The sequence below is a fragment of the Leptidea sinapis genome, chromosome 36 (assembly GCF_905404315.1).
Source record: "Leptidea sinapis chromosome 36, ilLepSina1.1, whole genome shotgun sequence".
NCBI lineage: Eukaryota > Metazoa > Arthropoda > Insecta > Lepidoptera > Pieridae > Leptidea > Leptidea sinapis.
In genome coordinates, this window is record NC_066300.1 from 3,844,120 (window position 1) to 3,858,528 (window position 14,409).

The following is a 14,409-nucleotide window of genomic DNA, read 5'->3' on the forward strand; positions in this document are numbered from 1 at the left end:
AATTTTCCAGTGCCCAAAAATCCACGAGATATTAAATCGTTTCTTGGTTTAACTGGTTATTATCGCCGTTTTATTGAAAATTATTCACATATTACAAAACCTCTTACATCTCTATTAAAAAAGGATGTTATTTTCAGTTGGTCTTTTGAACAAGAACAAGCGTTTAATATACTGAAACAAAAACTTATAAGTGCACCATTACTTCAATACCCTGATTTCTCTAAAACTTTTATAGTAACCACTGACGCATCAAACTACGCAGTTGGCGCAGTTTTATCACAAGGTGAAATTGGTATGGATAAACCAATCGCTTATGCGTCTCGCACTTTAAATAAAGCAGAAGGTAATTATTCAACCACAGAAAAAGAACTTCTAGCAATTCTATTTGGTGTGAATACATTCCGTCCATATATTTATGGTTACAAATTTAAAATTGTCACTGACCATCGTCCTTTAGTTTGGTTATTTAATGCTAAAGATCCTGGTAGTCGATTATTAAGATGGCGGTTAAAGTTAGAAGAATACGACTACGAGATTATTTATAAGCCCGGTCGAATAAATTCAAACGCTGACGCTCTGTCTCGTAACCCGGTTAACGCTGTTGTTCATTCAAATTTAAAGCATTCTACTTATGAACAATACTTTAAAGATCAATTTACTAAATCTTTTTCAAGTGATACTCAAATTGAAGAACTAAATGAAAGTCTTCATTTAACTAAACATAAAATAATAATTTGTCCGATATCTTTAGATTTTGATTACTCTATGCCACATTGTGAGCAATTGTTATCTATGTTGAGTAGTCCCGCTGATTTCTTAGAATTAGAACGTGAATCCGAGACTGTACAGTCAGTCGATACAAGTGATAGAACCATTTACTTTTTATACACTAAGGTTCATCATTATGAGGAAACGAATTATAGAACTATATACAATTTATTATTAAAATTAAGAGATTTAATTATTAGCAAAAATGCTAACGAGAGTGATATAGCTATTTCTGATTTTTCAGACCCTTTTACAAAATTAAACTATACCAAAATTTACAATATTATTTCTTATATTTTTCACGGTACTAATATAAATGTACATATTTATAAAAATAAAATATATTATCCGACACCTGCGGAAGTCCCAAATATACTTAAAGAAAATCATGGAACTACAATAGCTGGACACCCAGGTATTAAACGGATGTACAGTAGGATAAAACAATCCTTTTATTGGAAGAGTATGCGTTCAGACATAGAACGATTTGTTAAAGAATGTAAAATGTGTCAAATTAATAAACCCTTACGAGCATCAAATAAAGCTCCCATGGTTATCACTTCATCAAGTACTAAGCCCTTTGAAAGATTGGCCCTAGATATTGTTGGAATTTTACCTGAAGCAGGTTTTCAGAAATTTAAATATATTTTGACACTTCAAGATGACCTTACAAAGTTTTCATGTGCATACCCTATGGTGACGAGCACTACTGATGAGGTTGCTAGAAGCCTTATACATTTTATATCTTTGTTCGGGTTTCCTAAAATGATCCTTACGGATCAAGGCACATGTTTTACTTCAGAGTTATTTAAGCAATTAACCAACATTCTTAAAATTAAAAATTTGTATTCTTCTCCTTATCATCCCCAAACTAACGGTGCCCTTGAACGTTCTCATGCAACATTAAAGGAATACTTAAAATCGTTTGTTAACGAAAATCAAAATGATTGGCATTGCTATCTAGCGACGGCAATATTATCTTATAATACAACGCCGCACTCTACAACTCTTTATACACCATTTGAACTTTTATACGGTTATAAGCCGACTATACCTAGTAGTGTTTACGAAACAAACGACAATAATACTTATGATGAGTATATACGAGCTCTTCAATATCGTATGCGATTTAGTAGAGAAAGAGCACTTGAAAATATAAATAAAAGCAAAGAAACATCAAAACGTTATTATGACTCTTCTTCTTCCTCAAAGTCGTATAAAGTAGGTGACATGGTTTATTTAAAACAGCACCATAGATTAAGAAAAGCGCTCTCCCCAGTGTGGAAAGGGCCTTATAAAATAATAAAGGTTAACGGAAAAAATAATGTTACCCTTTTAATAAATCGCAAACACATTAAACATCATATTGATGAAATAAAACCAGTATAAATTATTGTTGTTTCAGATTATTCTTCAATTCATGTTCTACGGAACCAATTCATCCAATTTCAAATAGCCCAGGAATTTATTTTGACCCCACTTCAGAAGCTTACTTTTATGATGACTTCTGGAACGTCGTTACTCATATTGATATTTTAAGGTTACGACCATATTTATTGAAAATTGAAAGGTCTATAATCAATTTAAATGATTTTTGTGAAAAGGTTCAAAACCTAGCGGTCATTAGTATAGACTGTAAGGATTCCATTAATCCCCTAGAAATTTTAATAAATGCTAGTTTTCTTAAATATGACTCTTTATCACATCTTATTTCTGAGAACCCCGAAAATCGAACAAAAAGAGCCCTCGAGTTCGGTGGTGAAGTTTTAAAATTCTTTTTCGGTACTCTAGACGCCGACGATGCGAGAAAATACGACGAAGCTATTTCAATATGTCAAGAAAGTGAGAAAGAAATCTACACTTTAATGAAAAATAACATTCACATAATGAAATCAACTATAGGAAATTTTAATGAGTCTATTATAAAATTAAATAATAACGAGATAAAATTAAATAACCGCATCGAGAAATTAAATTTTATATTTCATGATCAAAGTAAGATAAATTCTAAGATTATTAATATAGAAAAGATTAATTCAATTTTGAATATTATTGAAGGTTCCTTATTATCTGTAACGAATATTTTAGATGCAATTTTAAACTCTATTTTGTTTGCAAAAGCGAACATTTTGCATCCTTATGTTTTATCGCCTAGCAAGCTTTATGATGAACTTTCAAACAGTAAATTTTCTTTAAAAAGAAATGTTGAATTTCCATTAATTTTAACTTTACAAAATATACATACTCTTATTGATTTGTCTGAGTTAAATTCATATTTTTATAATAATAGGTTGATATTTGTACTTAAGATACCATTGATCAGTTTGACTAAGTTTGATATTTATAAAAGCCTTCCATTGCCTACACCTCATGAAATTGAGCATTACCAAACTTATGTTCTTATTCAACCTTCTAAGTCTTACATTGCTGTAACTGATGATAGATTGTATTATGCATTATTTGATGATTTAGGTAAGTGTAAAAATGTTAATTTTGAATACATGATTTGTCCTCAGCCTGCAATCTTGTCTACTATAAATAATCCATCTTGTGAATCTAAGCTATTAAGCGAGGTGACTTTGTCGCTACCTGATATTTGTGTTTCTAAGGTAATTTATGGCAATATTAACTTATGGCAAAAGTTAAATAATGGACAATATATTTATGTACAGTCTAAGCCTAATAAATTAACTATTAAATGTTATAATAATATTAAAGATTATACTTTACAAGGTACAGGAATCCTGAAACTTGAAGAGAATTGTATTGCATATTTTCAGACTTTAACTTTTTATTCTAGCATCAACTTAAAAACAATTTTACCAAGCCAGTTATCACTGGACTTTAACATTATTGAAGATGATTGTTGTAAGCCCAATATTTACAATGAAAGTTTAAAATTATTGTCTCCAATTAGCTTAACGAATATTGATTTAGAATCTTTAAAATTTGCCTCTCATAAGTTAGATCATTTGGAGAATGATATTAATAAAGCTGAAAACCAGCCTCACATAATAAAATATGGAAATTACTATTCCATATTTACATATATTATAATTACTTTTATTTTATTATATTTAGCATACAAATTATTTAAGAAATGGTTGAAATGTAACAATAACTCGTCTGCTTGTTGCATTCAAATATATAATCAATGCAATAATAAGAAAGTCCAAAGGACAATAACGTCAACTTCCACTGCGATTGAATTGACAGACATTTCAGATGAATGTGACAAGGATTCGATTAAAAGCCTTCCTGAAATAGAAATTAAAAAGCATAAAGTTCATTTTAGATCACATAGAAACTTAGATAGTTTCTAATTCAGTTGATTTTTATTTTCATTCTATTTTAAATTTATGATAACATTTTATTTCTATTTCTAGGCTTAACCAAACATACAACTATAAGTTTGTATTAAAAGTAACTTAGTTTATAAATTTATTTTTGAGGTTTGGGTAGATTTTAATAATTCGATTACTTTGATATAGATTGTAATTATTTGTAATTTTACTTTTGATATTTAAATAAGTTAATTTACTCAAACTTAAGACTCCATGAGCTTTGTTCAAAGATTAAGTTTTCAGATATAATAATTGTTCAACATTGATTTTGTTAAATGAATTTTATTTTGTTTCATGGAGACTTCGATTATCTCTCAGATATATCTCCGTCTTTTAGGGGGGAGATGTTATGAACAATTGTCATACGAGGTAAATTGCCGAGTTAACATATTAGTTTTATATAAAAGCGATAGCCGCCACGCGGTGCAGAGAGTTGGCTACACTCGGTCTTGTGAGTAAGTTCTGTATAAAATTGTGTGTGGAAATTAAAGTAATTCGGGAGTCAAAAAGTGTTTTTTTAAAAAGGCCACCAGCGCGTCCATCCTAACAGTCCGATAGTCCGGCCGTACCTAATCCGATCATGTGCTCAGGCTATTAGTGTTCGAAACGCAATGTAACTTTGTGTAAGCTTGCTGTTACGTCAGAGCGGTCGTGATCTAGCGCGGTCGCTACGATAGCCTACGTCACCGGACAAGTGAAACGATGACCGCTGCATTTCAAGGTTGAAGCGAATATATCTTACGACGCATTTATACGGAGCGATCTTTGTTGGTCAGATACTAAATCGCTTGCGATTTGAACAGAGGTTAAGCAATTTCCAAGCAACATAAATCGATTCGATAAAACTTTGAAGCATTCCCACTTAAGGCCATTGAAATGTCACATGAACTTTGCAATTTTAAGAGGACGCAATTTTATTTTTGGGACATGTGTGTGGGTCAATAGAAGCTTAACCTCAAGTTTGTGGGGTCACCACCCCAGCCGCCATCTTGGAAATAGGGGTGAAAACACTTTTTTCGCGATATCTCGGAAACGATGCGTCTTACAAAACATTCGTAAAGACATAATTTGTAGCAAATTGTTGTATCGCTGCAACCACAGTTTTAAGTAAATTGTTGAATGTCAACTGTCATTAAATACGTCTGAAGTAATAAATTTCAATACATATTTATTTATGCCTTTTTTTACATTTAAACACTAAAACATATATTATAATTATTATTTTTGTATTTGTTTATATTAAATTTGTTAAGTTAGAACAATAACATACATCAATAAAATTAAATGAACCGCAGTAATTTTAATAACCATATGATAATCGGACGCCATTTTTATACACAGAAATATCCTCTGTTATCTAAATTCTCTCGGAAGCAACACAGATGCTTACAATATAAGTTTCTCCGAAACCCAATAACTTCGCCTTATACGTAATTTTTTTAGATTTTTCGCAATAAAATCAATTATCTTAGTTGTTGTTAAATATTCCAAATAATAATTACACACTTAATGAAATTTTCATCCATTTCAATCAAAAGATTTCGAATTCGCTTTTAGAACAGCCCCGTGTGAACTTCTTGGCTCAGCCATGCTGCATTGGTCGGACGCGGTGAGTGAGCACACGCCCAACTTTTTTATTCATACCGTTTTATTACGATAAATATTTTTTACTTTAAACAAATATCGCATCGCTAAGAAACTGGGTTCTTAGTAAGTATTCAATTATTCACTATATAGATTAGATTACGTTAACCATTACTTACTACCTATATTCTTAGTTTGCACAATAATAAATAAAAGATTTTCAAAAACCAATATTCTAACCTAAAACTGTTTAATGGTTATGGTTCCTACCGATCTCCACAATTCGTGTGCGCCGAGCTCCTTGACTCGTGTACTAATACCGCCAATTCGTGACACGCAAATGCTGTGCTCGTTTGGCGAGCGCGTTCGTACAGGGCGCTCGCGATATGTGAAAAAGCACCATTACACTTACCGATCACAGTTTGACGTCGAGCTCTGCGGTGAAGCTCATTCTCAAACAATCTTCATTCAAATAGGCTTTAACAGAGCGCTCTTGAATTGTAAGTACATTTTCGAAGTGAAAATTTCTCTAGGCGCGCTGGACTTTTTATTTATATCGCCTCGAGTCGAATAAAGGCGCGCGACCACTCAGAGTCATTTATACACAACTACAATTATTATATTACGGTATTGTGCATTTTATTAGATTTTGAATATGATTTTATTTAATTTACTGGACGAAGTTCCTATCTTATATTTAGTTTTAAATCATTTTGAGTTATAACTTATAAACTTATACTGACACACTCTAACTAAGTAATAATAACAACCAACTAATATTTATTATAGATAGTTGGAGAGTTAGATATATAAAGAAAAACATTAAGTATTTCCGTTAGCCGTTAACTGAGCTCTGTGGTCAAAATAACTTTGGTAAAAAATAACGCGCGACCAATTCTGATTTGTCAGTGTTTGCTTTTGCTTTTTTTTAATGTTAAAAATACTAAGGCTGAGATCTATAAAGTGAAAGTAGACTTTGCTCAGACTTTACTCACGTAAAACTTAGCTTAGTGTGATAAAACGCGAACTTGGCTTTTGCATCTTAACTTATACTAAGCATAATTTCAGACGTCAATTGACTATAAAAACGTAATCAAAGATTACGCTTAATTTAATGTCAGCTAAGTTTACGTAAGTAAAGTCTGTGTAAAGTCTAAGTCGGTCCTATAGATCTTTTTTTTAAGACAATAAGGGACAAGACGAACAGGACATTCAGCTGATGGTAATTGATAAGCCCTGCCGATTACAATGCAGGGCCGCTCAGGATTCTTGAAAAACCCAAAAATTCTGAGCGGTACGCTGTATTGCGCTCGTCTCCTTGAGACATAAGATGTTGAGTGTCATTTGCCCAGTAACTTCACTTGCTACGGTGCCCTTCAGACCGAAACACATTATACTGTTTCACGGCAGAAATAGGCGCCGTTGTGGTACCCATAATCTAGCCGGCTTCCTGTGCAAAGGATCTCAGCCTAAAGAGCTAGTGTCAATCGTGGCTGACTGTTTACGACTTGTCAATCAAAATCGGTTAGAGTAACAATAGATTCATTTTTCTTTTTTATTTTAAAACGCTGGAACAATAATAAAAGACTGTGACGCTAGTATATTGTACGTCTATGGGCTACGCACGTCACCCGTCATATCGCATCTCGTCCCACGTAAGTAGAAAGTAGATATTGTCATTCTTATTAGATTTTCATGGAGGATTCTTTGACACTTCTCGCGTACAAGGACCTTTGATCGGGCGAGATGTCTTACTTACTTTTGTCATTGAAACAATGACGTTCTATACATATAGACAAATCACGTCGTAGAAAAACAAAGCCGAAATATTGTACATGCCACAAATTACACCATAATCAGTCGTTCACTAGTTTGAATTTATAATTAGACATCCAAATCATTACAATGTTATGTAAAAATTCCACAACCGCGCGTTTTCTTACAAATTTCATTTCTTGCCTCGCGAACTGATACGACTTAGGGACCTTCAAGAAAAAGCATACTCCCTTACCTTAAAGGCCGGCAACGCATTTCTTGACACCTGTTGTTGCGGATGTCCATGGGCGGTTGCCTCACCTCTCCCCATCCTGTCAGCCTCTTGCCCATTTGCCCAATCTCATATAAAAAAAAGCCTCCAAATGGTATAAGACTGTCGCCCAAAAAACAGGAAATATGTCTCCATATCATACTCGGGAACCTAGTCAGTTCCATTCACTATGAGCATTAAATATTGCGCTGCAAGGTACGTAACTTAATCAGGATACAAAGTAGTCCCAGCCGAGTCGTTAATTAATCTCACTGAAAGAATTACATCACACTAGAGATTAAGCTAATCTTAAAAGGAAAGAGTTCGTAAGAGGAAAGCGCTGCTCTCACTAATTCCTTTTTTGTATTATTTGGACAACGGAGTGTTTGGCACAAAAAGTAGGCGCAACTTTCACTGCGCTAGGTAATTATTAACAGATGGATTTGTTAACTAAACTGTTTTCTAATCTGTTTTAAATTAAAGTTTACCTGACCTAATCACAAGTTGGGTGTGTCTGTTTTGAAGAAGCGATTCGTATTTTAATAATGCAAATGACACCGTGCGTGAAAGAATTTGACATGAAACCATGTCACATTTGCGTCACGTCAGAGGACAGTCGTCAGTTTGCAAACGATATATTTTTATTGAATTTTAAGGTAATTTATTTATGTATCTGATTAGCTAGGCTGAGCTAGGAAGTAATGCGGAGGGGAGGTGCACTGTGCGGAGCGAGGAAATAATGCGGAACGGAGTCGCACTGTGCGGAAATGCGGAGAGCAGTTTCACTGTGCGGAGCTAGGCTAAGTTCACTCCGGCTCCGCTTTCTTCCTCCGCTTGTGTTCTCTATGTCTCCGCTCTAATCCACGCTTCGCATTTTAAATGTATGAATTTTTAAACTAGTTCGCAAATTATAACTTAATAACAGTTACTGTTTGTACTTTGACATCAGATGTCAATATACATTTACTCAATATATAGTACTGAAGTTCATTATCATAGTTATATTTCGAAATGGTGTCAAGGGATAGAGACTTTTCCAGGGATCTGTTTCTGAATTACAGGAGCCTAGAAGCGTGTGGAATTTCGGAAGTTCAATTTATGACGCGATAAATATCTGACGTTAGAATGAATTATCTTAAGAAAAATTGGGAATAATTACATAAAGTGTAAAAACGCCATAACCTGCATTTTATATTGAAGGATTGGCGAATAGGCTTAGTTCTGCAGCATATGCGGTTAAGAAAATTAGACGGTTAACTGACATAGATACGGCGCGATTAGTATACTTTAGTTATTTTCACAGTTTTATGTCCTATGGTATATTGCTATGGGGCAGTGCGGCCGATATTAATACCATCTGTGTGCTGCAGAAGAGGGCTATTCCCGCGATTTATAACCTAGCTCCTATTGAATCATTAAGAGAAAAATTTTAAGAAATAAACATTTTAACTGTTGCGTCTCAATACATTTTTGATAATGTTCTGTATGTTCATAAGCACATTGAGGAATTTTCTAGAAACTGTGACATTCATAATGTTAACACGAGGAACAAACATAAACTTGTTATGCCTACTACTCGGTTGGGTTACAAATGATCCCAGAAAATGTACAAAACTAATCGAAATGTTACGAAATTTAAAAGAATTGTTAAAAAACGTTTGTGTGGGAAAGGTTATTATAGCATAAACGATTTTCTAAATGACACCACGGACTGGGAATAAAGCGAACACCTTCAGGCTCTTTAATTATAAACGTTTATTGTACGATATTACGTTGTAATCCATATTTTATATTTAAAAAAAAGCCCGCTGAGTTTCTTGCGCCCATTCTTCTCAGGTCTGAGGCAGTCTCTTTTGAATGGGTGGTAGTTTTTAACGTTCAATAAGTGATTTTAAATCCTATTTTGAATAAAAATATTTGAATTTGAATTTGAATTATGTTTTATAAGCTGTATATAATATGTAATACTGTCGGAAACAAAATATATAAAAATACTTTGGTGTAAGCTGCAATTAGATCGCCATCTATTATGACGATGGGTTTTATTTTGGGTACTGGCAGGTGTGATAAATAAATAATTTAATATTTGTTTCGTTTTCTTCCATCTAATGAACTACCTTCTTCTATTTCTCTTGAATCCTCTGGGTTTGTTCAATGTTATATACAGACACATTTCTATTATTTCTTTATGTACATAGGTATATACTACTACCAGTGGGAGGCTCCTTTGCACATGAAGCCGGCTAGATTATGGCTACCACACCGGCGCCTCTTTCTGGCGTGAAGCAGTAATGTGTAAGCATTACTGTGTTTCGGTCTGAAGGGCGCCGTAGCTAGTGAAATTACTGGGCAAATGAGACTTAACATCGTATGTCTCAAGGTGACGAGCGCAATTGTAGTGCCGCTCAGAATTTTTGGGGTTTTGTCAAGAATCCTGAGCGGCATTGCATTGTAATGGGTAGGGCGCATCAATTACCATCAGCTGAACGTCCTGCTCGCCTCGTCCCTGATTATCATAAAAAAATATATATGTATAAATAAATTCAGATAACGACACCCGCACATCAATGTTACAATGAATTATTCACGAGCCGTCAAGCCCGGACCCCACCCGTCACAACGATTATTATAATTCCAATGAATTTTTATTAAACACCAATAAATTTATTTGTGCCGATAATCCGCAATACTTCTCCTTCTTTTTATTAAAATAACGGGCAAGACGAGCAGGACGTTCATGATGGTAATTGATACGCCCTGCTCATTACAATGCAGTGCCACTCAGGATTCTTGAAAAACACAAACATTCTGAGCGGCAATACAATAATTGCACCCGTCACATTGAGACATAGGATGTAAAGTCTCATTTGCCCAGCAATTTCAATAGTTATGGCGCCTTTCAGTCCGAAACACAGTAATGCTTACACATTACTGCTTAGGAAACTGGCGGAAAGTCCCCCGGCGCTCTTAACCCAACGTGTTGAGCCAAGCTAACCAATATTGTTTTATTAGATAATTTATAGGACTAGATAGAGCCTCTTGCTGCTAGAGAACCGATGAAAAAAGGCCAGGTTTATTACTTTAGTGTGCGTGACAAGCTCCGTCTTACACTCGCGATTTGTATGCCACTTGTGTTAATGTGCGTGCATTGCTCAAAACGGCTTACTTAAAGCCTAATTGAATAAATTTTTTGTAATAGTGGGTTTGATTTTGAAAATTCGGCGAAAAGAAAAATGTGAATTCGTTGCACATAGATGAGCGCGCAACACTTAGTAATTAAGAGCAGTTAAAATGGTGAATATTGTAGGTTTAATAAATATTACAATTGTGTTTTTTTATTAGTGTCTAGAAAATTAAGTAAATTATTAAATTTTATTCCAATATAGTTATCCAGTATGGAGCTAGCGCGACATAAAAAATTACCCTCTTATTCATAATGGTCCGCTAACTTTAAACAGCCGCTAAGGAGTGTTTTTTCTCATTCTGACTTAGGTCAATAGAAGAAGACAGAGTGAGAATTAGGCATGCTTTAAGTTAGCAGACTATTATGAATAAGGGGGTTAAAATAGAGTCACATTCAGAATTTTTTTTCACCGAAAACTGTAATTTTTAAAATCATGCTTGAGTATTTAGTACATAATATTAAGAAGTTTAATTTAATGCGCATGTTATAAGGAGTAACTTAGCCTACTCTATTAAAAGGATAACTTCTTCAGCCGTGCTGACCACATTTTTTGTGGGTATTGAGTGAGACTGTCCTAGGACGCTCGACTATGTAACGCTCGTTCAAATAAGTTCAAAGCATTTAAGTTGTTATTTAAGATAATAACAGAGATTGGAAAAAATATTTAAGAATTTAACAATACAACAACAATTTCTGAAAAAAATACTGGAATTTATTCTTTGTAGTATCTGATGATACCATAATTTATTCAAATATTTTAAATTAATAATTGTTATTAAAATATTGTTGTACCTACACTCCCTCTTATTCATAATGGTCCGCTAACTTTAAAAAGCCGCTAAGGAGTGTTATTTCTCATTCTGACTTAGGTCAATAGAAGAAGACAGAGTGAGAATTAGCAATGCTTTAAGTTAGCAGACTATTATGAATAAGGGGGACTGTCTTTAGCGGCAGCACGCGGCAGTGCGCCCAAAGCGTATCTGCCGCACGGAGACCTATTTATCGCCGTTGAATTAAAATTAATTAATTAATAATTAAATATAAAATAGACATAGAGCCAGTACTTTTTCATTGGAAATTTCCCCCTCTTTAAGGATATTTTCTCAAAACTCCTTAAATATTAATATTTTCTAGATTCTAAATCCAATAAGCCTTTGCTCATGTTTTTTGGAAGCTTTATTAAGAAATAACACGTTTTTGAACTTGTTGACCAGTCTACCAAGGCATATTCAAACCACTCAACCTATGGATCTGATGTAGTTATTTCTTATTCGTTTTAAATTCTTTGGTTTATATCAGGGGTGCTCAAGCTTGAACTGCTGGCGATCTTCCTCAAAATTGTTAGACTACGATCGCTCGACTCTGTGAGGCTTCTAGTATGTATTGCCGTTTAGGTAGAGTGTCACGATGACATAGATATTAGTTTTGCGCACAATAATATGCATTTTTTTAGTCAAGGTAGATCTGCTCTAAAATGTCGATGAAAAATCTCATAATTATTAAAAATTGCAAGTTTATTGGTTCTTACAAAACAAACGCGTTCTTGTGTCTAAAGTTCTTACCTAACTCAAGAGTGACTTTGGATGTTGAATCAGCATGACACTGCATGTCCTGAGCATACATTTCATAAGATGGTACGTAATTACCGATATTAGTTACCGAAAACAAAATCTGTGAATAGTTTTATATCGGATTATTTTCTCGAGATCGACTCAAAAAGCACTCGCGTTCGACAGGTCGATCGCGATCGACCGTTTGAGCATCCCTGGTTTATATTAAAAGGGGCCTGGCTAACACATTCGTGGAATGCCGGTGTTCACAATAAGGTCATTAAACCTTGAGCCAAACAAAGAATCTTAAACCCTAAGGCCGAACTTAACTCAATTACCACCTACGTCATATTTTACAATCGTGTTTTTTTTTTATTCGCACATTATGGGCTATATACGTTTGACCATACTGCCTAGTTTTTCAAATCAAATCAAAACTACTTACTTTATTGTCTTTTATCGATGTCAAAAAATTATTTTTCATTATTGAATTTACAGCCACTTCGTAAAGGGTTGAGCTAATGAGAAGAAGTGGCAAGAAACTCATTGCCACTCTTTTTATCAACATTTACATTTTCATCGTTTTAAAAATCGTTCCAAGTACAATATATATAAAGTGATGCAACAAAAATACTCAAACGTCAAACAGTCAATGACAATTAAACGGGGAAGTCAAAAAAGTAAATGTTAATTAATACAAAATAAAAGTTATTGAGTGCAGTAGCTACATCATCCACACACACCGTAAATAAATAAAGGTATTTTAAAAATTTATTAAATATTTCTTTTTTTTTTAAATTATTTAATATTTCTTTTCTTTCGTAAAGAAATTACCTACTCACAATAATAAACCATATTACAGAATGTAAACAATTATTTTAACAAAATAAATATTTATAACTCTCTTCTTGTAGGTACGATCTGCCTATCTTCAATATCCTGAAATGGATTACAAATTACAACACTGTCCTAAGTAAATAACAGTATTCATAGAGAATTTAAAAAAAAAATTACATGGTAAGTATAAACAAACAATAACTCTATTCTATATCTGTAATAATATGTACTATGTAACTAAAGTTCACCAACAGTTTCTAATAAAAAATATTTGTATTTTTTTATTGTGTACCAGTGGGAGGTCTTTGCACAGACTGATGGACCATAGCGGCACCTTTTTCTTCGGTCCACCAGTCTTGTGCTAGCATTATGGTATTTCGGTTTGAAGGGCGCCATAGCTAGTAAAATTACTGAGCTAATAACACTTAACAATTTTTTTTATATCAAATTGACGAGCGCAATTGTGAAGCCGCTCAGTATTATTATGGGTTTTTCAAGAACCGTGAGCGGTACTGGATTATTTATGACAGGGCGTAGCACAATTATCATCAGTTGAACGTCTCGTCGCTTTTTCTCATTAGAAAAGTAATGTTATATTTTAGCAGAGTAAAGAGTTCTGTCATACGAGTAGTTAATAAAAACTCATCTTACCAAAAACAAAGAAGACAGCAATATCTATGGCACGATAAGTCCCCAAACGCATACGGTCCGCCATAACGTCTGATCTAATATAATTACGTCACAGCACTTTCACTACGCTGGCAACATCGTATAATCACTTATGAAACTAGGGGCTCTGCACTCGGACCAAGTTCAACGCACCGATTTAAAAAATATAAATGAAAAAATATCGCGGCGACTTTTTGGAGGGAACGCTTATTTTTTTTTATGAATGCGTCTTCCGCGTTCACTTTCGTGGCGCGTTATGCGCGGCGCGCGATTTGCCTCGTGCTTTTACTTTCGTGATATTCAGAGGGGATTATGTCTCTCTGTGCTAATCTTGATTGTTTTTCCTTAGAAAACTCATTGTATCGTCCTTCTTACGGTTATCTATCTATCGGTTACTATAACATAAATGACTTTCTTAATAATAAGATTATTTGTACAATGTTATTT

General features: G+C 33.9%; 1 protein-coding gene across 2 annotated transcripts in view; it reads right to left on the minus strand.

Moving 5' to 3' along the window:
* Positions 1-14,208, minus strand: part of LOC126975608 (proclotting enzyme-like) — a 35,635-nt gene extending 21,427 nt beyond the window's left edge. For both annotated transcript variants that reach the window (XM_050823574.1, XM_050823575.1), the window contains exon 1: positions 13,945-14,208. In XM_050823574.1, coding sequence (XP_050679531.1) covers positions 13,945-14,008 — 64 coding nt within the window. In that variant the 5' untranslated portion in view covers positions 14,009-14,208. The remainder of the gene's footprint in view (positions 1-13,944) is intronic.
* Between the last annotated feature and the right edge of the window lie 201 nt (positions 14,209-14,409).